The sequence below is a fragment of the Triticum urartu genome, chromosome 1A (assembly GCF_056163025.1).
Source record: "Triticum urartu cultivar PI428250 chromosome 1A, HENAU_Tu73, whole genome shotgun sequence".
NCBI classification, from domain to species: Eukaryota; Viridiplantae; Streptophyta; class Magnoliopsida; order Poales; family Poaceae; genus Triticum; species Triticum urartu.
The window spans coordinates 520,447,308-520,474,592 of NC_141873.1; the positions used below are offsets into that span (position 1 = coordinate 520,447,308).

At 38.9% G+C, this 27,285-nt stretch overlaps 1 protein-coding gene and 1 pseudogene across 1 annotated transcript; both read right to left on the reverse strand.

Moving 5' to 3' along the window:
• Positions 1-6,193: 6,193 nt before the first annotated feature.
• LOC125524971 (O-methyltransferase ZRP4) lies at positions 6,194-7,632 on the reverse strand. Its single transcript, XM_048689996.2, has 2 exons — positions 6,840-7,632; positions 6,194-6,596 (listed from the first exon to the last, which is right to left on the reverse strand). The coding sequence occupies exons 1-2, from the start codon at positions 7,224-7,226 to the stop codon at positions 6,297-6,299; spliced, it is 687 nt and encodes a 228-aa protein (XP_048545953.2). The 5' UTR covers positions 7,227-7,632; the 3' UTR covers positions 6,194-6,296.
• Positions 7,633-18,265: 10,633 nt separating this feature from the next.
• LOC147992159 (protein FAR1-RELATED SEQUENCE 5-like) lies at positions 18,266-21,597 on the reverse strand (annotated as a pseudogene).
• Between the last annotated feature and the right edge of the window lie 5,688 nt (positions 21,598-27,285).

Sequence of the window (27,285 nt, forward strand, 5' to 3'; positions counted from 1 at the left end):
GAATATATGTTAGAGGGACAAACAATGGGTTCGTCTCACTAACATCGTGGCAGTTCTTCTTAGCAGCAGTGTTGTCACCCTGGAATATATGTTAGAGGGACAAACAAGGCGTTGTCAACTTAGTCAACAAATGATTCTGACATCCACAACCATTGGATTTATATCCAATGGCCGACATGCACCTTTAATCTCTCGTCTTCTTCCTCCAGCGTCGTCGGGACCGCCTGCTCCAGCCTCCGGCAGCTAGCAGCTCTGCTTAGCACACATTGCTGCAAAGCGCTACCCTATCGCCGGCCAGGCTATCCCTCCACCCCTCCACACCTCCTGTTATTATCGATCGACTGCAGCCCCACACCGCACCAGAACTAGTTATAACCCTTGTACTACTCTCAATCTACGACTCCACTGCCGCGTCTTCCCATCTCCGGGTCGTTCCCGTCCGGGGCCTTGCTGTCGTCCACCGCCTCGCTGCACTCGGCGCGGCGTGATCAACAAACAAGAGTCATCGGAAGAGGACTGTACGTGGAGAGCCTGGCGGCTAGGACCCACGAGGTCCATGGTCGCACGCAAGGAAATTTCCTCCTTATTAAGCTGAAAAAATGTTTCCTCCCCCTGACAGTCGGGACCCACCGGCTGTATCTTTGCATAGAAGGAAGTGCCTCCTTGTTATGCGAAAAAACTATTCCTCCCGATGACAGCTGGGACCCGGCAGATTTGGTGGCTGACTTGTGGGCCTACTAAGCTGACGTGTACGCAAGGATTCGTCAACTTAATCAACAAATGATTCAAGCAGCTGGACCGTTGGATGTTAATCCAATAGTTGTGCTGCTTCTTCAACCTCTGTTCTTGCTTCTGTCTCCCGTGGGCGGCAGTGCTGCCACGCATCTGAACCAGTCAAGTTTCCCACTCCTCTCCAACTGTGACTCCACTGCCGCATATTCCCCATCTCCAGGTCATTCCAGTCTGGGGCCTCGCCGTCGTTCACCAGCCTTGGTGCGCTCAACATGGTGTGGTCAACGTGGTCAACAAACAAGAGTCATCGGAAGATGACTGGACGTGAGAGGTTGACAGTGGGGACACACCACGCCCATGGACGCATGCATGCAACAGCATCCTTTTTACCCTAAAAAATAATGTTTTCTCCCCCTGACAGCTGGGACTCACCAGCTACATCTTCACACGCAAGGAAGTGCGTCCTTATTACTGGCAAAAAAATGATTCCCCCTTAATAGCTGGGACCCAACAGTTATATCTTCGCACGCAAAGAAGTGTGTCTTTTTCCTCCCTGACAGCTGGGACCCACCTGGTTGAAGCATACATAGTGTTGTCTGTCTTGTCGTCGTACATACTGGTACATCAGTCGCTCTGCAACGATGAACCGTGACCGAGTAAGTAGCGGCACATGTCATAGTAGAGCCCCCCATGTAGCAGTTCAGGCTGTCCCGTCTAAACCGTGTACACATACATACAGCCACACACCAAAAAATACGACCATGTACGTACATATGAACGGGGTCTCGAAACACGTACTTGCGCATACGGACGGCCAGAGCTCGTGTACATGGAGAGGCAACGTACGGCAGCGACGTTGTCATGTTCATCTTCAGCTAACCGGCCGGGTCGGAATGGAGGAAACGGCGTCGTGTTCACCGGGAGCCAAGTGACTAGGTCAGAACGCGTCCTATTCAACAGGAGGCAACAGACTGAGTCTGAATGGGTCGTGTTCAATGGGAGCCAACTGACTTTGACGGAACAGCCGGAACGGGGTCTGACGTACCGCAAAACGGAAGAAACCCGCCTTGTGTTCGACCGCATACGGTCAAAATGGGGTCATGTTCATCGAGAAGGGTTTGGTGTACCGCAAAACGGAGGAAACGGACTTGTGTTCGAGCTCCTACGGTCGAAACGGGGTGCTGTTGATCGGGAGGGTGTGGCGTACCGTAAAACGGAGGAAACGGATTTGTGTTGGAGCGCCTATGGTCGAAACGAGGGTCCTGTTCATCGGGAGGGGTGTGGCGTACCGCAAAACGGGACTCCACTGGCTATTATTCATCCACCATCTATTACCTCGCTCCAGCCTCCACGGGCTACTGTTCATCCACCGTCGACCTCCTCCACTCTCCACCTACGACTGTTCATCTACGGCGTCTCCCTCCTGCCTCCACCAGCTATTGTTCATCCACGAACTCCTATATATTCATCCAGCCTCCACCGGCTACTATTCAACCAGCCCTCTCCACGGGGTCCTGTTCAACCACCCCTCCACGAGCTACTGTTCATCCAGCTCTCCACCAGCTACTGTTCAACCAGCCCTCCACCGATTGTTGTTCATCCAGCCCTCCATAGGGTCCTATTCATCCACCCCCAACCGGCTCGATCGGGGTCCTATTCATCCACCCCCAACCGGCTCAATCGGGGTCATGTTCATCCAGCGGCAATGGCCTCTACTAACAACGGGGTCCTGTTCATCCAACCCCTACCAGGAACTGTTCATCCAACCCCCAACAACGCTCACTGTTCATCAAGAGGCAGCAGGTTTGATCGGCTTCAGTTAGTAGCAGTAGCAAATGAATTGCTCGATCGGGTTCAGTAGCAAATGAATTGCTCGATCGGGTTCAGTAACATGTAGCCTGCAGTACAATCGCTCGGGTTCAGTAGGCGAACGCCTCGCTCGGGTTCAGTTAGAGCCCAACGCCTCACACCCACGCGCGTATGTGTATGAGAGAAACGCGCATCGCTCGGCCCCGACCACCCACCGTAACCGGGAACTCCCCGATATTTTCCTCGCCCTCGCTTCTACCGTGGTTTTTTCCGTCATGGACAGTCCAAAGAATGTCATGCAGCTGCGTCTCCGGCCCGCCCAGGACGAAAAGCCCATTTTCTATCATAATTTTTGTCATGGAAGTAGGAGCCCACCACATCTATGATGATACCGGGTTTTGTCATAATTATCGTCGTAGAAGTGTCATAAGCATGACAGAAAAAAATTCATTTGGCCCAAATTGTCACGGATATGTATTTTTTTGTAGTGTCTTGAGCATCGAGACTAGAGTTTCAAATTGAACCAACCTATGTTTTTTTAATGGTTAAGTGGACGGTTATACCCGCAGGCCACCAGGGATCAAGCCACAGATTTGACATATGTGTGTGATTCTCGCGCATCAAGACTAGAGCTCCAAATGTTTATGGACGTGTGTACACGATTGGAGGATACGGCGAGGGATACTTTTACCAACATGGGTGGCAGCATGATCTTAGAATTGGTCCACCTCCGCTTTAGGCGTTATACTGACTCTACATGTTTCTTGGTATTTTGCCTTTTTACTTTTCGTTTATGCGAGATGACTTTGTTTGGCTGTGTGCATCTTAGTTATGTAGTGGCCAGGTGTAATGCTTAAACCTTTTAAGTAATAAAGCGCCCCTTTTCGGGCATGTGGTTGAATGGTTAAGACGGTGCTTGTACCTCCAGCCCACCAGGGATCAAACCACATATTTGACATATGTGTGTCTCATAAAGGTGGAATATTCTTCCAATGGAAGGTGACGTTCTCATCGATAGTGATGTGCATTTATGACTTCGTCAATCTTAACACCCGTCGGCTCAGTCTCTTGGAGATGCTCGTGTGTGCGTTCATAGGGATGAGTTTATGTGAGCGTCTACGTCTGTACTATGTTTCTAAAAAAGATTTTCATAAATTTATTCACGGAACCCTATTTGCTCAGGTACAACTCATTCAATAAAATGTTCATAAAAGATATTTTCAAGTTTAGTTCAACTCCATTTCAGATGTTTCACTTGAGTCACACTTCTTTCATAATTAAACAAAGTCCTACTCTGTTAAGACATTTTTCTGTGCACACCTAATGAATGGTTGTAGATTCTTCTGTAAAGATCTTACTTGAATAAAACATTTTAAAGCACTTGGTATTCTCTGCGGAACAATGAGTTAGATTTATGATGTCAAAAAATGAGTTAGATATCTCGCAAAAAAAAGAGAGTTAGATTTATATAGAACACTGTGTATTGCAGTTGTGGCTACTAGTGGGACAGATCACGGAGCAGATGGTGGCTAGCAAAAATACTCTCTCCTATCTGACCTGCTACACATATTTGTATTGTACTACGGGAGCTAACTTGTTGATCACAAGGACTCACACCTCGCAAATAACTCCAAAATATTTGGATATCAGAATTTTACATGTCTGGTACTCAGATCTAACATAAAAGACAAGCTTTCATTGATTCCCAACATTGATATCATCAAGAGAGCAACTCGAAGTCATCGCTCAAATGCTCTACAGGACCGACAGGCTAATTTTACATTTTTTTTAAAAAAAGGAAATTTCCATTTTTCTACAGCAAGGAGCTTAGTATTTACTGAAAACAAATAAAAAAATATTGAACGGGCATACTTTATGGTAACATAACAGCCATACATTGAATCAATGTAGTGGCTTATCTAGATTTTGTTTGCAAGTATGACAACATGGGTGCCATCAAAAAACAAGTGGGCATAATTAATTTTCTGAAAGCGCCAAGCCATAATAATTGTAGTGGGGTTTCTTAGGAGAGCTCAAGAGGATGGTGAGAACACCAACCTTTCATGCATTCAATGAGTGTAGAATACCCCCCACAAAAACCAAAAAAGAATGAGTGCAGAGTAAAGGTGAGAAATAGCAAGGTTCCAAGGCGCAGACAACAACAGTCCCATTCCTCATTGAACACATGATGACCCACCACACCGATACCACACAGAATCATAATGACCGGACAACTGCTGGAAATCATGTGATCCAAGGTAACCGAGGGGGCTGTGTTCATAATGCCACATACCAAGGATCAGGACATCCATATGTCTGAGTCTGACCACTGACTGTGCGGCGATGACTGTAGACGATGATGATGCCCCGAATCCACGTTTCACATGAAGTTGAGTGGTGCTTCTTTCAAATTTACATTCAGATCCTACTCTCAGATTTGTTGTATTAGACAACAGCAAATATTTTTTGTCCACACATCAGATGAATGGCTGACTGGCTGTGCGTTTTTCCCATTGTAAAGATCTATAGCAGAATAAAACATTTGAAGCGCTTGGCAGAAAAATATATTCTCAGGGGGACATTGAGTTAGATTGATGTAGAACACTTTGCATTGTGGCTGTGGCACCACCCTGTCTACTTGTGGTCAAGTGGACAGCCAGCCATTTGTAAATTAGTGTGGGTAACAGCAGGCGCTACTCTCGGCCATGGACAGGAGTGTCGGAATCCGGCTCAGATTCGGTGTCGGTTTCGCAAATTTCGTACATGTCAAATGGAGGACAGTGACTCGGGTGTCTGATTCGGCAAAAAATATGTACAAACTGATGTATCCAGTTCAGGTAACTTCTTATATCTAGGACGAAATGCCCCGAATTTTGACGGAGAAATCGCGAAAACGAACGTAGATGGCACACTCATTTTTCATGGTGAGTATGGGAAGCGAACCAAAGAGATGGCCAAACGATTTTGCCTAAAACACGATGAAAGGTTTACGAGCTGAATTCAGAACCCATATCCAGTCAGACAAATAGGAATAAGGGTGTGGCCAAGATGTCCACTCATGGCTCGTGCACCACCATTAGTAAAATAGACATGAAAGGATTATTTGCTGGGTAAAGTTCCTTTGTAGCTCAGACTACATAAAACCTCTTATCCTCAACCCTCCAACCTTGCTTTGAGATCCGTACTCTCCAACTAACTAACAACAACAAGATTTCTCTTTTTTGTTTCTCGAAAATGAAACAACATATGAACTTCAAACTTTGCAGATCGAACAAACATTAGAACATCAATGTGTGAAAAAACTTTCAGATTTTTTGGTCTGATATAAATATACAAAATGAGATTTTCTTTGAATAAAAATATTATTCAAGTATTTAAAATGCATGAAAAAATCTAAAAGTTTCTTTCCTAGATTGTAATTAGAATGTATTATTGTTCTGCAAAATTTGAAGTTCATATGTTGTGTCGTTTGAGAGAAACAAAAAAGACAAATGTGTTTGCACGGATCTTGATGCATAAATGGATGGCAAAGATAAGGGATACCGTGTAGCCTGAGCTACAGAAAACCACACTCCCTTGCTGGGTAAAGTTCCTTTGTAGCTCAGTCTGCCAAGGCGTGGAACTGTAGATCATATGCTGAATAATAAGAGAGTGAGAACTGAAACATAGGCACATCATCTTAATATTAACCGTTGTCTCATGAGCAAAATATTAATAAACACCCGGCTATAGATGATAGTTTTTTCATAGAGTATTCAAGGGTAGAGCTCAATAACAGATCTAACACCCATGACTGCTATAATTTTGTAGTTGCTGAACCCAGCTTCCATGAATATATTTTTCCACTTGAATTCCTCTCGCTCGATCCCTTCAAAACACATGATAAAGAGATCAAACAAAACCTGTGTCTCTCTTGTTACATTCTCATTTGGCCCAGATCCAACCACCATATCAACAATTATCACCTTTCCACCAGCATCTCTGGGAGGGATAGCTTCCTTGCATTTTTTCAATATCTTAACACAGTCTTCATCGCCCCAATCATGAAAAACAGACTGAGATGTACAGCAGAAACGAATATGTTACCATTGGTCCCGATAATGCTGGAATTGTAGGGTTTTGTCATACAAATTTAGTTAGCTTGCTTTAGTGGTTCAATTGGTATGCATAAGCGGCTAAATAGTAAATACAAACTTTGTTTCACACGACATTACAAAATTTTGTCAAAAAACATGATATTACAAAATGAGGATGTGTTCCTACTTCCAAGGGAGTAAAAAAAATTCTAAAGAGTGTACCTTTAGGAAAAGGGCATTCGCTGGCGGGATGTGCTTAAACATATCGCCAGCAATAAACGACACATGGTCATCAGCAAGAGCTTCTGCAACCACATGAGGGAGATCCAACACACTGCATTTCATTTGCGGGAATGCCTTCGTAATTGCCTTGGCAGCTCCACCATGACCTCCAGCGACATCAATAAGCGAGTTTATGCCAAGAAATACATCACCACACTCCCTCAAGATGATGTCCATGAGAAAGTTGCTATCAGAAACCATTACGTTGTTGATTAGCTGGTTGTAAGTATTTAGGCCATGAGCCTTTTTGAACAGGGACGTGGTGCACTCATCTAAAAACCATGAGTGCATGCCAAGGAAAGGGGCAATGACAGTTGAATCAAGCATCAAAGACAGAATGGGAAATAAGTTTGAGTTAGCTTTGTCACTAACAAGGAGACGTGTGGTAGGGGTAAGCCCTTAAACAACCTCCTTGTCTGGCGAGGCTGGTTCACGGACAACAAAGATGCCTGATACGGTGAGCACACGCATGAGTCGTCGTAAGCGGGGAAGCTTAGACGGATGGAGTCCGATCTTCATGGCCAACTCCGAAGGGGTCATAGACCCACCATGGTGTTGGATGGTGTTGGGGATTTGCAATTCCATTGCACATTTGAGTGCCATGGACTTGACAAATCCCAATGCGTGGTGCCAAAGATCAACTTGAGCCTGGAGCAACTCCTGGGAGCTATGCTTATCCTGGATGGGCGCCATTTTTGCTGAGCATTTTTTTTCCTTTGGTAATGAATGGATTGGAGGCATGCTGGTTGGTCTATATATACACAAATACTACCTGTTAAGGCACGTGGTAAGGCCTTGGGTAATAAATTGTTTAAGGATGTTGAGATGTTTATACGTCAACGTCGGGATTGTGTCAAGCCATTTGGGATGAACTTTGCTATGCATCGATTTGATTATAGTTACGATATACAGTATTTTTTTACATGGCGGAAATAATAGTGTCAGTGATAGCTATTGAGCATATTTACTCAGCTACAACTAACTCTCTCAAATAAAACGTTTGCGCATTAAGATATCTTCATGAGTAGCTCCACTGCATTTTCTTCACTCGAATTTCTTCATGAGTAGCTATTGAGCATATTTACTCAGGTACAACTAACTTGTTCAAATAAAATGTTTCTGGATTAAGATATCTTCATGAATAGCTCCACTTCTTTCAGTGCAACTCTCGAATTTGTCCTACTCTCAAATTTGTTCTATTAATTAGACAACGGGCCGGGGATATTTTCCGGCCACAAGTAATGAATGGTTGTAAACTTTCTGTCCTTTGTAAAGACCTATACTTGAATAAAAAGATCTTTAAGCACTTGACAGAAAACATTGTTCGATGGGGAACAATGTGTAAGATTAATGTAGAACCTTTTCTGTTCTAGTTGCGGCATCACCCCCTGTCTACCTGTGGTCCGTATATTGGACGTCTGTAGTGTTGTACAGTCGCCATTTGTAGAATAGTGTTGGAATCTGACGCAGATTTGGGTGTCGGTTAGGCAAATTCCGCACATGCCAAATAGAGACATCGACTCGGTCGGGTGTCTGATTCGGCAAAAGAAAAATACATACGACTCAGACGGAGAAATAGTGAGAATGCATGGACGCACATGGTGGTGAAAGGTTGCTGAATTCAGAACCGAAGTTCAGACGGTAGCACTCAGGGTGACCAAGATTGATCCACTCATGGCTCATGCACTTCGTCGAAATCAGGCATAGAACAAGTAGAAGATGGAACTGGACAGGCGCTTACGGGCGCTCCCCTAGCCCTAGGCGCAGGAGCCGACGGGGATACGGATATCTAATCCACACCTAATCAATGGATGCAGTACATTTTTTTCCCGTATGGCTGATGCACGCCGTCGAAATCAAATTTACACCAGGCAGAAAATGGAACTGAGCAAGCGCTTACTCGAGCTCCCATGGCCCTGGGCGCAGGAGCCGACGGCGACGGGGTGGCAGCGCCTCCGCCGCGCCAGCACAGTGGGCGCGACCCTGAACCCGGCCTCCCTCGGGTCGTCACGTTACGCCGCCTGGTGGCGCGGCGCGACCTCACCTCGGTACGCCTTGTGGCGGATCCGACGGCGGGAGGTGGCCACCACCACGCCGGCGAGTTGGTCGTGGCCGCCGTCGAACATAGCCATGGTGACCAGGGTCTGGTGGTGTGGTCACTTTTTCTTTGGAGGTTTTTTTTTTGGAATATCCTATTTGACGCATTTTGCGTCAAACTGTCGACGCGCCGCACACCCCTTCGCCTGATTTGGGCCGGCCTTTTTAGTACCTGTTCGCTGTTTCCCCGTTCCTCTTCCTCGAGTCACTGTTTCCCCGTTCCTCTTCCTCGTCCCGCATCTCCCGTCTTCTTCCTCCCTCGTCCCGCATCCGCCGTGCTCTTCCTCCCTCGTCCCGCATCCCACTTCCTCCCTCTTCGTCTGCTTTTTCCTGCGGGGATCCCGCTCCGATAAGAGGCCGCCGCCCTGGTCACTGCTTCCTCGTCGGCGTCGGCGTCGTCTAGGGTTCCGTCAAGATCGGGTCGTCTAGGGTTCCATCGATCTTCGTCAAGTTCGTCATCTTCAAGGTAATGCCCCCAGTTCCCTCTTCTGTGTTCTTGTCAAGCTGGTTCGTGTCCTCTGTGTGTGATTTCGCCAGATTGAGACGTTTTTTTTTTCGTTTGTGTCGGTCCAGCGTTTCTATGGTTTGTAGGAGGTTTGGTGATAGCAGTGGAGCGATTTTTTCAGTCTGATTTGGGTGAATATGAGGCTAGACAAGGTCCCTTTGGAGCGATTTTTTCAGTTTGGTTTCCCAGATGTGATTCAGAATTTGGAATCAGGTTATGAATGCAGCATAATGATGGTAGGAGGTTGTCTCTTTCATGCGGTTGCCCTTGGAAATTTTGTGTGTGTGTTTATGTTGATGATGATAGGACACTTGTTAGTTTCTGTAATGTGTAAATTTGTTTGAACATTGTGTGTTCACTCAAATGATTGTTCTTGTACTACATCACATCTAAATTTTATAACATCAATTTTTTTGAACTTTTTGACATGGATGAGCATTTTCTGAAATTGAGGATCAAAAAATGTTCGCCAATTTGAAAAGGTGTTCTAGAAAAATTCAGAAAATAAAATAATGTGAATTGTTTAGAAAATTTAGAAAAACAAGGAAACAGAAGAGGAAGAAAATAAAATTTAGAAAATAAATTTTAGAAAAATTGGGTGTTAGGGCTACATATCCTTCTTGCATTGGAATTAGTCCTTCATCACTTCTGCTTTCTTGGCAATCAGTTGGCATCTTCTGCTTTTTTGTGTATAATGTAACTATGAGTGATACTATGTACTTCTCTTCTGTTTTGCAGAATTAATTTTTGTTTCAGCAGCTTACATTTACATGAACTGTTTTTTATACCTGAAATTTCAGCACCTTACTTTTTATTATTTTTATACAGCTCTCACTCAACTGTCAAAATGCCTAAACTTTACAAATACCCTCCGGGTAGTATCAAACACAGATTCTCTACCATTAGGTGGCGTAAGGCAGTTGCTGATTTAACTGACATCCAGAAGTCATATGTTACGAAATATGAGCTTGATCATCTCCTGAACATTCACCCTCATTTAATGATTCCAATTCCAGTATTGCAATGGGTTGCGAACCACTTAAATTGTAATGGAACAGGAGTTTTCAGGAAGGGTCAAAAGATAATTCATCTGAGAAGGGAAATGGTAATTCAAGTTTTTGGTATTCGTTCTGGTTTCGTGCCTTTTCCTATGGACAACACATATCAAGTTATCGTGGCTAGAGTATTGGAACTTAGGTCTGAGTATCTTGGTGCTGGGGAGAAGAACATTTCATTTGATAACATAATCACCAAGATGAAAAATGATGAGACTGAGGAAGGCTTCATACGGAGCTTCATGTTTCTGTTCATAACATCTGTTTTATGTCCAACCACTCGGAACTATGCAAACTGGAAACTTCTTTATGGGCTGGATGACATTACCAAGCTGAAGACCTTTGATTTGGCTCAGTTGTGCATTGATCACCTGAACAATGAAATTGATAACTTCAGCACTAAACTCTTCAATAGAACTGAAGTTCCATTGAATGATTCAATCTATGTTGGTGGATGTTTACCATTGGCTGCTGTAAGTTTTCTTTTCTCTGTCATTTTCAATTTTTTACATAGACTTTAGTTCTGCAATCTTTTTTTATAGTCACTGATTACCTCTTATATCTTCTCTTATGATTCACAACCTTCCTAGATTGTGTATCTGGACTTTGTAGACTTCACAAAAGCTTCTAAACAATGAAACATCAATTATGGAGTCCCTAGAATTGCACATGTTCAGAATGAAGACTTTGACTATCTAGCTACAGTGGATCTGAACAGAGCTTCCAAGAAGAGTTTTGCATTGGGTTTCTTACCAGTAAGCTTCTTGTATAAATTTGTTGTTGTTCATTTTTCAAGTTAGCAAAAAGTTTTTTCTTCTACAAGCAATCTAGAAGGAGCAAATCTTGTCATTTATAATCCTTTTCAATTGCAATTTTTTTGTGCAGTTGAAAGACATCTCTAGGACACCTTACAGTGCTCGTGCAATTGTATTGGCTGAGGAGAAGTGGTCCAAAGCGCCAGAGTCTTTTCATAATGATGAAAATGACATTCCAAACCAAAATGACAGAGAAAATGTTGCATCTACTTCGAACAACAATCCAGAAGTATGTCGGCCTGCTTTTTTCTTTTCTTAATAGATATTAGTGTTGTCACTTTACTTTCATACCAGAAACTAATACACATATATCTGTTTTGTTTGCTCAAACTAATAGGTTATGAAGATAGTCTCTGAAATAGTTGCAAAACATGATGTCATTTGGAAGAAGTTCCATGAAGAGCATGTACAGAGTATGCTAGCAGAACTCAAAGCAACTGTCCTGTCTTTACAGCAAAATTCTAGCAGCCAAGTCAATGATGCTGGCACTTCAACCACGAATCCAATTGTTCTTCTGTCTGGAGCCAGCAACAGAAATGTTCTCAGAGAACCATTAAATCCTAGCAATCGCACACTCCAAGTTAATAGTGAGGCAATTACAGGTTCTTTATTTGACGACCATATCAGAGTCATTCCTACTCCAGTTGTTACCAAGGATAACCAAGTTCAAATTTCCGATGAAGTTCAAAAGCAAGTGTCATTACCTCAGCAATTCCAGGAAAATGAGCAAGCACAAACAGGTGTGGACAATGATATTCATTCTGATAACACATTTGGTCAACATTTTTTATTTTACTCAAACTAGTCATAGCACTCAATTTGTTGTTCATGAGGCAGTTTTATTAGTACTCAGTTTCCTGTTCCTGACATCACTATTATGGTAAATACATTCATTCTGTAAACACATTCTGACATCACTATTTTTTGCCATTTTCAGGTACCGTTTCTGAGGCAGTTCATACTAAATCAACTGGATTCCTGGAACCACTGGATTCTGTTCATCCTACAAGTGTTACTGAAGCAAATCAGATAGATTCTCAAAATGTCAACTCTGTGACAGTAAATCTGCAGGAAACTCCTCTTACTGGAAACTCATTTTCTGTGAGAGAAAATGTTCAGTTACTGAATGAGCAAAAGCCAGGTGATGTTAGACCTGCCAGTCAGACACCAAACAATGAATCATCTTCCTGTCCCATCTCTCCTTTTCTAGTTCAGAACAATCCTAGTCTCGAGATCATATTGTCTCCTTCGAGCAACATTATAATTGAAGATGCCTCCACGCCAACAAATATGAATTCACAATCAATTGACAATGTTGCAACTGGCATTGAAATTGCCATGAAGTATGGAGATGATTTATTAATCAAAGAAGTTGTCAAGTTTGTTCCCAAAGGTAACTCAAAACATTTTTTTATCATCTCCCCATCCTGGTGTTCCATTGTTTTGCTTTTTGCTTCACTGATTTTGTTCTTGCAATGCCCTGTCTTTTTTTATATGTTTCCTTGTGTTGTCAGCACAATACTTATTATATGCAACTGCTTAATTGGACAGATCCTCTAGTACCTGAGAAGCAGTCATCTGATGTTACACTAAACATGTCTGGTCCAAGCACAATAGAGAAGAGAAATAGAAAGAAAAGGAAAGCAAAAGTAATATCTCCTCAGGAAAAGATTTCAAAGATGATTGTTGAACCTCATGTTCAGGAGTTTTATAAGAAATACCTTGCAAACAAATTCTTCAAGAATGGCAATAAGTAAGTCATTTCAATGTGCAAACTAATTTTTTCAATATCATGCATTCTTCTTTTTTGTACAATTTGTTCAGCGTTTCTATTCTTTTTTATCGTGCAGTCCAACTGTTATTGATATCAATGGCTTTCCTGTGGAGTATGATAATTTCTATAATTCATTAAAGGCAATAGGAAATGTTGATAATGAATTATTCAATGCCTATGTCCAAGTTTTCAATTATGAGAATGAAAATCCAGACCCAAACAGCAAGGACCCTTCAAAATATTGCTTTACTAGCTATTTCACGGTAATTCTCTATTCCTCATCTATGTTTCTTTTTGTTCATGATACACTCATGGAAGTTATGTTTCTTGGTGTTATGATCTGTTTTTTAATTTAACTTTGCAGCAAAAGGTGCTTGTAGACCCCAAAATCTTCAATTCTCGGTCTTACCTAAGAGAATTCAAGAAAATTACCTCTGGAAAGAACTTGCATAAGCGTGATCTGGTAAACAACTTTTATCATCACAAGTATTTCTCTCTTTTTTTGCATTCTATCTCATCTTATCTGTTTTTTCTACTTTTTTTGCCATCCAGCTATACTTCCCCAGAGTTGACTCATTCCACTGGTCTTTGTTCTGCATCAACAATTTGTTTGAAACTATCAATTTCTTTGATTCAAGATCTTCTGTTCCTCAAAATCTTGTCAACAAGTTAACGTCAAACCTGCTTTGTTTTCTTCCTTTACTTTTAACTTCTTTCGCTTTGTAACATAATCTGTTTTTACTGCTAACTGCCCTGTAAGCTTCTGTATGTTTAGGCATTCAACAAAAATTAAGTACCCTTTTCTTATTGAAGTTCTGTGGTTGTTGAACTCTACTACTTTTCAATATAGATCATCAACATGGCTACCCTCTTCAAATCTTCTGGGTACACATACAAAAACATCGAAAATTTTGAGTGCATTTCTCCTGAGGACTACCCCCAGCAAAACAACCTGTGAGTAAAACAAAAGCATCATTATAGAGAATCCACTCTTTTCTGTTAAACTCTTTTATTCACTTGAATTTTTTTAAACAAGTTTCTTTTACTGAATTTTAAAATTCTTGTGCAGCCACAATTGTGCTCTGTATGCTATCATGTACATGGATATCTGGGATGGGAAGAACATGAAGGAATTTGATGATGTATGTTGCCATGAAATTGTTCTTCCTCCATACTTGCTCTATGTTTAGTTTCCAGCACTTCTCTTTTGTCATGCCTAATGTGTTGTTCACCTTTTCATTTGTATCAGGAAATTATTCCTCAATTTCGGCAGCTCGTTGCTTACAAATTGGCAAAGTCTGACATCAATGAAGAAGACTTCGAGCGACTTCAAGAAGATGTTTCAAGCAAGAAGAGGAAAAAGCGTCGTTAGTTCCATGCAGAAAGAAAACACTTCCAGCTTCTAAAATTGATCTCTATCCAATTGCGCCATGAATGAAACAGAAGTAGTTGTAAAGTCAGCTGTCTCTTATTTGAAAAACTTTTTAAGTACCGCTCTTTTCTCTTGTTGTGGAAATAAGTCTTCCCCAGTATGACCAGAAAACTACAATTATTATGAGGAGAATATTCCCAACAATTTAAATTTTTTCTCTGGGTTTCGACTAAATGATTTTCCCAATAGTTTAATACATTTATCGGAATCGTGTCACCAGCATCTCTTCTTTCATGTATGTGTTTGGTGCTCATAGTTGTTTTCAAGTTTTTTGATATCTGGATCAAACATAAGTTTATAGAAGGAAACACAATGTGATGAACAAAACAATGCTGATACAATTTTTGGTCTTCCTTAGGACAGACTTCCCAAAGAACACTAAAGAAGTGTTCACTACAATTTGAATAATGTTCTTTTTCCTGTTTTAATAATGTTAACAAAGATTCACAAAATTTGGTCCGCTTCTCGACCTCGTTCCTAGGAAATTTTATTCCAAGGAACATTATTCAATTATCATTTTGTTCCTAGAAATCTTTTTTGGCTTGAAGAACATTTTTTTTACTTCAGAGAACATTAAGTAATGTTGGAGAACTTTTTTAAACTTTTTGACTAAGAACATTATTTTAGGGAACAATATTCAGTGAACATTTTTTATTCAAATTGTAGTGAACACTTCTCCAAAATTAAATTGGTCAACGAACGAACAGTATTCAACAAACATTATTCATTATTCAACAAACATTATTCAATGAACGAACAGTATTCAACAAACATTATTCAATTATTAAAGAAAATTTATTTAGGCAACATTCCTCCGCATCAAACAATAAATGTAGTAAAAAATTCCTAAAAAAGGGTGAACAAAAAATTCCGCATCAAACAATAATATTCCTAGGAACGAACGAACGAAATAAATGTAGTAAAAAATTTCCTCCAAGCAAATTTTGTTCACCCTTTTGTTAGAAGGAACATTATTCGGTTATCATTTTTTTATAGAATATTGATTGTTCGCCTAATAGTGTTCCTTCAATAATCTCCCCCAAATAAATGTTGAATTTTCTTTTTGTTACCCTATTTTCCCTGATTAATGTTCCTTCAATAATGTTCCTCAAATAATGTTCAAACTTTTTGGTTCCCCCAATAATGTTCTCTGAATAATGTTCTCTAAATAATTTTATTCCTTCAATAATGTTTCTCAAATAATGTACAAACTTTTTTGTTCCCCCAATAATGTTCTCTAAATAATTTTATCTTTTAATAATGGTGCTCAATTGTGTTCAATAATTGTTCTTTTAAGAATGTTCCACAAATAATTTTCCCCAAACAATGTTGAAAGTTTTTTTTTCACAATAATGTTCTCTTAATGTCCTCTAATAATGTTCCCAAGATAATGTTCAAACTTTTTGTCCCCCTAAAATGTTCCCTGATTATTGTTATGTTCGGCAAGTAATGTTCAAACTTTTTTGTTCCTCCAATAATGTTCTCCGAACAATGTTCTCTAATAATGTTCCCAAGATAATGTTGACCAAATAATGTTATCTGAAGTCCCTAAATAATTTTGTTTTTAATAATTGTGTTCAATAATTGTTCTTTTAATACTGTTCCACAAATAATGTTCCCCAAATAATGTTCAAATTTTTTTCCCAATCTTGTTCTATTGTTCAAACTTTTTTGTTCCTCCAATAATGTTCTCCGAACAACGTTCTCTAATAGTGTTCCCACGATAAATAATTTTGTCTTTAATAATTATGTTCACTAATTGTTCTTTTAATAATGTTCCACAAATAATGTTCCCCAAATAATTTTTTTCCCAACAATGTCCTCTTGTTCTCTAATAATGTTCAAACTTTTTTGTTCCTCCAATAATGTTCCTCAAATAATGTTTGTCTTTTAATGTTCCTCAAATAATTGTTGATTCTGAGGAATTTTTTTACTTGAAGAACATTTTTAAACTTCAGAGAACTTTATTTATACGGAACAATTTACTGATTTTCTTGGAAGTAATGTTCAAACTTTTTTGTTCCTCCAATAATGTTCTCCTAACAATGTTCTCTAATAATGTTCCCAAGATAATGTTGACCAAATAATGTTATGTGAAGTCCCTAAGTAATTTTGTCTTTAATAATTGTGTTCAATAATTGTTCTTTTAATACTGTTCCACAAATAATGTTCCCCAAATAATGTTCAATTTTTTTCCCAATGTTGTTCTATAATAATGTTCAAATTTTTTTATTCCTCCAATAATGTTCTCCGAACAATGTTCTCTAATAATGTTCCCATGATAAATAAATTTATCTTTAATAATTATGTTAAAAAATTGTTCTTTTAATATTGTTCCACAAATAATGTTCCCCAAATAATGTTCTATTTTTTTCAAATAATGTTCTCTTGTTCTCTAATAATGTTCAAACTTTTTTGTTCCCCCAATAATATTCCCAAATTAATGTTTGTCTTTTAATGTTCCTCAAATAATTATTAATTCTGACGAATTTTTTTTACTTGAAGAACATTTTTAAACTTCAAAGAATTTATAAGGAACAAATTACTGATTTTCTTGGAACATTATTTAGGAAATATTATACAAGGAACATTTTTATATTAAAGAGTTTGAACATTGTTGACCTGATTATCATTATAGTAAAAACATCCCTCCAAGGAAATTTTGTTGACCTGAATGAAACATTATTCAAGGAAATTTTGTTCGAAGTAATATTCACTTATCATTATTTTATATAATATGTTTGTTCCCCCAATAATGTTCTTCGAATAATGTTCCCCAATTATCTGTTCAATTTTCTTTTTGTTCCTCTATAATGTTCCCTGATCAATGTCCTTTCAATAATGTCCCCCAAATTCCGTGAATAATGTTCCCTAAATAATGTTGATGCCAAGGAAAAAAAATTTGCCTTGAAGAACAATTTTAAACTTCAAAGAAAATTATTTATTATGGATCAATTTAGTGTTTTTTTAGAACATTACTTAGGGAACTATAATGTTCCCTGAATAATGTTCCCTAAATATTGTTGATGCCGAGGAATTCTTTCTTTGGACTTAAAGAACATTTTTAAACTTCAAAGAAAATTATTTACTATTTTTTTATGAAATAATGATTGTTCCCCCAATAATGTTCTTTTAATAATGTTCTACACATAAATGTTTTTCAAAATTCAAATAACAATTTAGTCTAGAATAACCTTTTTTCAGAGAACATTATTTATTTTTGAATAACAATTTTTAACTTTTCACTAAGAACATCATTGAGGGAATATTCAATGAATTTTTAAAAATCAAGGAACAATATTGAGGAACTATTTAGTAAGCGTTAAACAGTTTTTAATTGAGGCAACATTATTCGGGGAACAATTATTTATTCAAGCGTCGGACAATATTGTTCAACTAATTTGTTTTGGCCCCAAGGAGCATTTTGCAAAGAACATTATCCTAGGAACATTATACAATTATCATTTTTTTTATCCAACGAACATTATCCAATCATCATTTTGCAAAGAACATTATCCATGAACAAGAAAACAAGGGACATCATCAAATTTCTTTGTCCACACAATAATTAAAATCCATCTAAATTTTTTCAGCTAACAATGCAAAAAATTCATCAACGAAGGAAATTATCTTCTTCCTTGCTGCAAACAGAAATTATCTTCTTCCTTGTTCTGAACAATGAAAACCATCAACTAGTCTTCTTTTTTGGAGCTGCTTTCTTCCTAGATTTCTTTTCAGATTGTGGCTTCAATCTTTCTCCTTTGTTCACAGACTTGGAAGGCCGTATAGGAGGATCTTTCAACGAATTTTCAGACTGCAATTCTTCTTGTTGTTTCTTCCCTTGCAAGTACTTCGTATGAATTTGAGCAACAGCATCCAAAAGTTCTTTGCTAAGTTCAGAATCTTTGCTGATGTCTGAGCAAGCTTCACCAACTTTACTCATCAGAATAGCATATCTGACTGCATTGTGTGACTGATCTTCACCTGTAAGCAGCACCATTTCTTTCTTGCACTTATCCAATTCTTTTTCTCTGAAGGAAATAGTCCATCTATCAACAATCAGCTTATCTAGAATATGGGTAATGTCAAACTGCGTAAAAAGTCTGAGGATATGGCAACAAACAATACCATCACGCTCAAACTTCCCACAAAAACATTTGAATGAACCAGTACTAAGGTCCACATGGACTCTGAACATTTCTCTTGTGAATTCTGGTTTTTCATACCTGATGTGTTTTTCCAAATCATACACTTTATCCTTCTCAATTTCTATAACTTTAAAAGCTGTTGAATTCACTAATTCTGTCAAAAACTTCAAGTAGATTCCTCTGGTATATATTGTTGTTGCATGCCGTTCAACAAGCTGATGACTCCAAAAGACAGGAGTCTTCTCATTAGACAAGAATCTGTCCTGGTTTTCTATGTGAATAACATTCTCTTGGAACAGCACATATTGTTTCATGAAAGCCTCTATAGTATCTTTCCTCTTGATGTAGTCCTTGAAATTTGAGTTGAAGCTTTCACTCCGGCTGGTCGACCTTATGAAAGGGCAAAACACGCCTCGAAAATAAGCTGGAACAAAGAAGGTCCGGTTCTCCCACATCCTTTTGATGTGAGCATGTTCAGCATAGTTATACTTCAGCACAAATTTCTCCCATCTTTCTTCAAATTCCTCAACAGTAATGGACTGCAATAAACACTTCATCATATGTTTTTCCATCTTTTCCCTTGTAGCCATGTAAGCACTCATGTTTTCCCACACATTTTTAAATATATGCAAAGACAGAACCTATGTAACGCATCTGGAAATATTTGAGGAATAGCAGCTTTCATCCCTGCATCTTGGTCAGTCAATATTATTCCTGGTTTTTTCCACTGCATGACCTCCATGAAAGTTTCAAACAGCCACACAAAAGTATCTGAAGTTTCATCTTGCAATAGCGCCCAACCAAACACAATTGTTCTTCCATGGCCATTAATTCCCACTATAGGCGCAAAAGGCATGTTATACTTATTTGTGCTATAAGTGGTGTCAAATGAAATGATCTCACCAAACAACCTGTAGTTCAATCGGGAACGAGCATCTGTCTAGAACAAGCTGAGAACTGTGTTGTCTGTATCTCTTTGCATCCTGTAGCAGAAACCAGGAGTATCAATTTGTAGCTTCTCAATATACTACAATGTCCATTCAATATCTGTGTTCTCCTTTTTACGCATCCGTTCTCCCTTTTTCAAATTAATCAAAGGTAATGTTTCCCAGCTTGCCACCACAAAGCTTTCTGAATATGCTCATGATTCTTCTCGGTTTCACTCTGTGTTCTTGAAGCAATTTTGACAACATGATTTCTGCCTCGTTCATGTTTCTGTGGCTTAAGAAAAAATTTGTAAGTGATGGAGACCTTACTAGTTCATGGTTGTGCTCAAGACACATTGAAGCGATATGCTACTTGTCATCCACCAACTTCACTGTTATATTCATTGGACAATTTGTCCCTTCAATAATGTTTCTTTTCCTTTTCCTCAAACTAGTGTTGATACTTGGTCTTTTCCTACTTTTATTGCACTGGAAATACAACTTCCTATTCTTATAATTCCTTCCTTTTATCATTGCGAAACCATTCAGCTGAGCATAAACATTTACAAACCGGGCAGCATCATCCAGTGTTGTAAAGACTTTACCAATTTCTGGCACACTACCATTGTCTGCTTCATCTGGTGTAGGGAACACATACTCTTCATTCCCCGCACAAGCTATTGTCTCTTCATCAGAATCTGCACTCTCAGAATTTCCTTCGTAATCACATTCAGAATTCTGAGCCAAAGAAAGTACCTGCAAAGGGAAGGAACACAAGTATTCAACATCAGAATAAGAATCTTTACAAAACAAAGTTAAAATATGAAAAGTCTATTTTTATTCTTTTTCCCAAGCATGCAAAAATCGTACCTCACGGCAAATATTTTCCACTTCTTCTGTTGTCGTCAAAGGTTCAATGTTCATGTTCTCACCAACACTGTCCTGTAAAGATTTATTTACATTTTAATACTCATATCACTTCTTAATTTAGTATATTTGCAAACAAAAGCACTTGCAGGTTTTCATTTTTTTTCTCACACTGACCTGCTTGCTCAAACTTAGCACTACTGCTGAAGATGATTCAGAAGCATTGTGGTTGTTATCATCATTTCTCCCCATTGACTGCAAAAAACAATGAAGATATACTTTCTGTCAAACACTACAACTGTATTCAAGATCTTGTCACACTTTTTGGTTGAGAAAAACATGTGCTACAATTATAATCACACTACCCACTTTGAAAGTACTTACAGTCTGTTCATTGTTATTTGACATTCGCAAAAGTTCGCTGATCATGTTTGGTGCAGCTACTTCTACTTCTTTGTCAATGCCACCAAATAAATTGAACCCCATTTCAGCTTCTTGACTCTCAATCAGTTCCTGGACACCATTTTTGAGTGTGTTAAAGTTTAGTACTGCATATCATTTGCAACGAAGAAATGCATTTTAAATCACAGATCTCAAAGAACCAACCTTAGTTTCTTTCCTCAAACTTTGATATTGAACAAACTGATCAAATTCTTCCATCAAAGGACACCCCTAAGAGAAAAGTGATAGTAATTTAAAAGATCCTGTCATCTTAACTGAAACCCTGCAAAGCAATGATTGAATCAAGGACAGTCACTCACCACACTTGCAGGTTCTGCAGCATATTTGCCCGCTGAATGTTCCAGCAGTTTGTTTTCATTGTTGGTCCTTCTCTTCTTCACTTCTTTTCCATTGGATGCAGTTCCTTTCTCAATTTGTTTCTGCATCCAGAAGAAAACATGACACATTCTCTCTTTTGAATTTTTCCTGGTGTTGTAGTCACTAACTTTTTCAATGAACACACTCAACTTCTATTTTTATAAACAAGAAATGTAGAGACTAACCTTCTTAGTAATCTTTTTCTCCTTACTGATTACTTGCTGGTTAGCAAATTGCACAAAACTGCTTTCACCTTCCATTTGGATGATACTATAGGCTGCAACAAACAAGACAACACGTACTGCTTATTATGTATTTTCAGTGAACTTTGTCAAACTTGCAAATATGCGAAGTAAAATGAAACAGAGGATTAAACTATGTAACACATTAATACTTTATAAATATTGTGTATATGTGGTGATAAGTATTTGTAAAACGAAACTTAGCTGGAATATGTCCAACATAAATAGGTAGAAGATAAATAGATGCCACTAAGGCAGAACCTTGCAAACATAGTCGGATCATTAATCATATTACTAGATTCAACTAAACAGCTCGGATATTCTCAAGTTTCAATGACTGGACAATTTCTTTGGTCTTCCTCATGTGTTTGAAAAAATGGCATTATATTCCTACAGATTTATCATGCACATAACATACTGGAGCTCGGTGGCGGCATCATCTACGTGCGTTTATTAGTCCTGTGTTTCACTTCTCTACTCTGCTGGCACTGTTTTCTTTTGTGACATTTTTTCAGGAAACATAGCAGCGGCCGGAGCAGCTTCAGAGTATCTTCTCTAAAACATGTTAGCAATTTTTGGGAGAACTAGCATTACATTGCCGCTACAACATCTGCAAGACAGTGCTTGGAATAACTTTTCACTAGTTTAAGGACTGATTCAATGAATTTTTAAAAATCTAGTTGAAATTGAATCATAACAACAATTGCAACTCAGGCCACAGGAAATTCTTCAGGGCATTAAACTAGGTAATCATCAAGGTTCAATGACTGGCCAATTCTAGCTAGTCGTTAAACTAAGTACTTGTTCGTCAGATCAACAGCAACTAACTGACCAATTCTACCTCTTATTATCCTAGAAACTTCAAGTAATTTTTCTTCCACTTCTTCCTCCTTTTCCCCCAACCAAACTTTCTTCAATGTACAACAGAATTAAGGAAAGGAAAGGAAGAAGATCAAGAAGAGAGGGCGAGGTATTCTACTACCTGTGCGCTCGAGCACGGCCGCCGGTGGAAACGGGATTTTAGGTGCCCTGGCGGCGCAGCCGCTACACTGCCGCCGCCGCCTATCTCGTGGTTTGGTGGAATAGATCGGGCCACGTACCCCCCAGGTCTTATCTGGTCGGAGTTTTTTTCCTCCTTTATTTTCTGTTCAGCAACAGACAAGTGGGACCGTCCACTTAGAACACTTTCCCCATTTCACTTCTCTGTTCTCTCCCCCCCTCCGCTCGCCGTCGCCCCTCCTAAGATCTGAAGTGTTGTTCACCGGTATTTCTCCGTTGGCTGAATCGGCTCCAAGCAAAAGGTTCCATCCCCTCTCCCTTCCGCCCTGCCTATGTTCTACTCGCCTCTAACCTCTTCATCTGTGTATATTTTGTTCAATCTTGCGGAAGTATCATCGTGATTAAGATCTTCTTCCAAGGGTTGCAACTTAGATAGGTTGTTACTGCTGTCTTTTTTAGGTGCCTCTGACTACAACGCGTGTTCTGATGGGCTAGGGTTTGTTCTCATGGAATATTTTAGCATCCATGTAGTTCGATTTGAACATGTCAGGAATAGTAGCCTTGTGGAAATACTTTTTGTTCATGCCAATTAAGATGTTTTTCCTGCTTACATTCACTAATTCCTAGAAGTACTATAACAAGTGCTTATTAGAAGATAATTTCAGTAATACTAGTCCTACAACACAGTGCTTATTAGAAGATAATTTCAGCATCTTTTTCCGATGGGGAACCAAAAAATGATTTTGGGATGGCCCTCAACGCATTGATGGAAGCATGAATGAAAAACAACGGTGCAGCTGCAACCAACCCAGCAGTTCACTACACTGTCCTGGTTTGATTTGCCAGTCTGGGAGACCTTCCGTTGGTAGATGGCAACGGTGACGGCGACATAGGAAGATGCTGGTTACCATTTGCAGTCGAATTGTTGTTATCACGACGGGACTGATCAGACGATAGCTCAGCGGTAACTGTTTCGTGTTCATAGCCTCTGAAAACTGTTAACTATTCCTGTCGCGGAATTGAAGGTTGTTGGTGCGATCGTCGTCGGGCGATCAATGAGCTGCAGTTTGTTAGTAGTTCAACACAGTGCTTACAATGAATGCATATTAGAAATTTGTGTTTCAATACTGATAGATAGTATCACTTCCACACCAAAGCAACTGCCATGTTTTCCTACTTTGAATTTCTCCCCACTTAATTTCATTAGAACAATTAACGATACTCTATTCACTGTAGATGGAACAAGGATGTTCTAAGAAAAGAGAAGCAGAAGAGATTGTACATGGAGGCAAAAGATCCAAGGTAATGAAGATATGCTCTATAACATTCTCTGATATGTTTTGCTCAGTTCTCTAGCAGTACAATTACTATTTATGTTTTGCTTTTTATGTACCCATTTCATTTCCCAAATCAATGAGTAACTATCTTCCATGTCCACACCCATTGTGCAATGATATAAAACTTCAGCAAATAGCAGTAGTTCTTTGCATTGTTGTTTCAACCTGAATATTTACTCTCTTTTTTGTCACCAGATGTTTTTTTTCTTTATCTGGAGGCTGGTAAAAGCTTGAAAAATCTGTTTCCACTTTCAGAATTTTTTGACATTTTTGTACAAAACATGTAGTGGCTCCAAGACATGCTTGTCCAGCCAACTTTACTCTTCTTTGCCGTTCCTTACCAAGAACAAGTCTGCATTGTTTAATCAAACTACTTATAGAGACACTATTTTGACTTGATAAGCTGTTGAATAGCTAGCAGATTACTGGCCCCTCTTGTGATCTTTTCTGCAGCCTACCTCTAGGATTCATGACGAAAAAGGGACATATTTTTTTTGAACAAATCCTCTAATATTTTCCTTTCTTCCTTTATTTTTTTCCATGCAGTGCAATCAATTTGAGCATGTCAAATCATTTCTGAAGCTCGCATCTGAAATGAGTGATAGACACAAACAGTGTGTAGGTAGAATGGGGTTTCAAACATTCCTACAAATAACAAGCATGTCCAATATTGACTCCATTTACCTGTGGCTTTCAAACCATTTCAACACTACTTCTTGCTCCATTGAAATGGGAAATGGATTCAAATTCCCTATTACAACTTCAACTATTCACAAGATTTTTGGTATGCCAATTGGTGGAGTTCCTGTCATCACGAAACCATCAGAAGCAACGTATGAATTCATCAAGCACGAGTTAGGAACAACTTCACCCACTATTGAGTACCTTTTCTCAATTATCAATGATGAACTTCCTGAAGATAAATACTGCCTAATCTTCATTCTGATACTACTGTCACTGTTTGTTGCACCTAATTCAAGTGGAGTTGTTACCAAGTTTGTCTACAATGCAGTAGTTGACATAGACAGTATTTCATAATATGATTGGTGTCTGCTATGTCTGAGCTACATGGTTTATTCAATCAAAAAAGCAAAACTAAACAAGGCAAGCACCAAAAAGTTCATTCCTGGAGGATGCAAATTACTTATGGTGGTAAGCTCATTTCCCACGACAAAATTTCTTTAATTTTTCTTTTTCTATGCACCAATCAATTTTTTGTCTCTGATTCACACTTGTCATTTTTTACCAAATCTGTTTGAATTTTGTTTTAAATGTCAGATATCCTATTTTGAGTTCCTCATAATAAGTGAATTGAAGTTCCCAAGCATTGAACCAAGACTACCACTATGGTCGGCAAACATGCTTAATTCATACATGGCACTTGATGCGCTCCATGGCGAGAGAAACGAATATGGCAGACTACCGGTATGGCCTTGTTGTTCATAGATATTACTCTTGCACATTACGTAGTTCTATTCCCTGTCTTTAATTTTCATTTTATAGTTATGGTACTACTTCAAAGTGCAATGGAACATTACATAAATATTTAACATATTCTTCTTACCCAACAGATAAAACACATCTCCTCTACTCCATTCAATGATTCTGTTTTCATTGAACTTCCTGAAGAGATATCGCAGTATATTGAATCCAAATTCACAGATATTAGTATGACACAAGTAAGTTCTCTTGCTGCTTTTCATCTTTTTCAGAGCAACAACAAACTGACTTTCTCATTTTTTAAAGTTTGTTTAACAAGGCGTACTCTCTCATTTCAACAGGACAAGATAATTCTTCAAATACGAGCTCAAAAATTCTACACGAATATCATTCGGACTCAGCACCTACTCTAAAGACCTATGTAGATGACATGCATACTTCATTGCTCAAGACGTCGACATCTTCCAGCAGCCCAAACCTGCAATTTAAATCATCAGTTTCGGATAACACATTCAAAGTTCCTAGGACTAAACAATTGTTGGCTATAGAATCACCTCCAAACTTCCCAATGCTAACTATCCCAACAATCGTTGATGAAGATAAACAAGTCAACATCAATGAAATTCTTCAGCAATTGGTCAATCATTTCACTCAATCTCTGAACATAACCAGCTCTAATTTCTCTCTATCTTTTAATGGTAATCTACCATCTTTCGAAGAGCTTGCTTGTCCGGAATTATTTGTGAAGACATCAAGTCGAAAAACAACACCTCCCACTGATGTTTCAGAAATGTTGCATCATAAGTTTTTCTTTCATAGCTCTTCTAAGCATGTTTTTTCTCTGTACCCAAATAGAACATGAATTAAGTAATGACAAATTTTTTCTACAGGATTCTTGTCTGAATCAAAACCCCCAAAACAAAGAGTAGAAGAAACAAAATTTTGCTTTCCACTGTTCAGATTCTTATTACCAGGAGAGCATTTGGAAGGTCATTTCTCTTACAAACTTCATTTTATCCAAAGTAATTTTTTCAGACATGTAGATGAACTGAGTTGTTAAGATTTCTTATTCTTAATGTTCTTTTAACTTTTTTTGTTCAACTAGATTTCATTGATGCTGAACTGGATAAAGACTTGTTGCCTGATGAAAATGTAGTTGCATCTCAGAGTACTCTCAACAATACAATGCATGCCAATTCAAATGGAGAGGCCGGTACAGTCACTCAATATCAAGACACAGATTCTCCTTCATTTGATACAATTACCAATTCAATTGAGTTAGTTCACAATGTTCCATTTGCATCTCATTCCTCTAGTCAGTTCACCCTCTCAGCAAATCAGTATAGCATGCATTGCAATAGTCATGCCAATCCCAATGTTCTTGGAACCGAGAGCCCAATAAGGATAATGGATTTCCTATCACCAAAACTCTTCCCAAACAATATTGCCACACCTATTGAAGATTCTTTGCTAGTTAAAGCACTCGAACAACATGAAGCACATTCCAGCAAGTTTTCAAAACCAGAAACTTCAACCTGGCAACAATGTGTGAACAATTCTTTCAAATCTGCGACACTAGTCATTCAAGAACCCAAAAATTCAGGGCAACAGGTCATCTTTTCAGATGGAATAGAGAATGATTTCTACCAAACATTGGTTGGACTACTTCCCAAATTAACTTTCAGGTATGTACAAAAAGCATATGAATTTTTATGTGATATGTTGTACATGATTCGAACATAAACAATTTTATATATGCTATCAATGCTTTTTTCTCATGTTTTATTTTCACTTTTCTTGATGATATTCTTCTGCCATTAATAGCCAAAGAATATTTGAGATTGAAGGAGTTTGGGTGGATCAGAAAACCATAACTCTATCATTCAAGCCTGGTGGTTGGATAAACCCTCGGGTTGTTGCCTATTTTTCA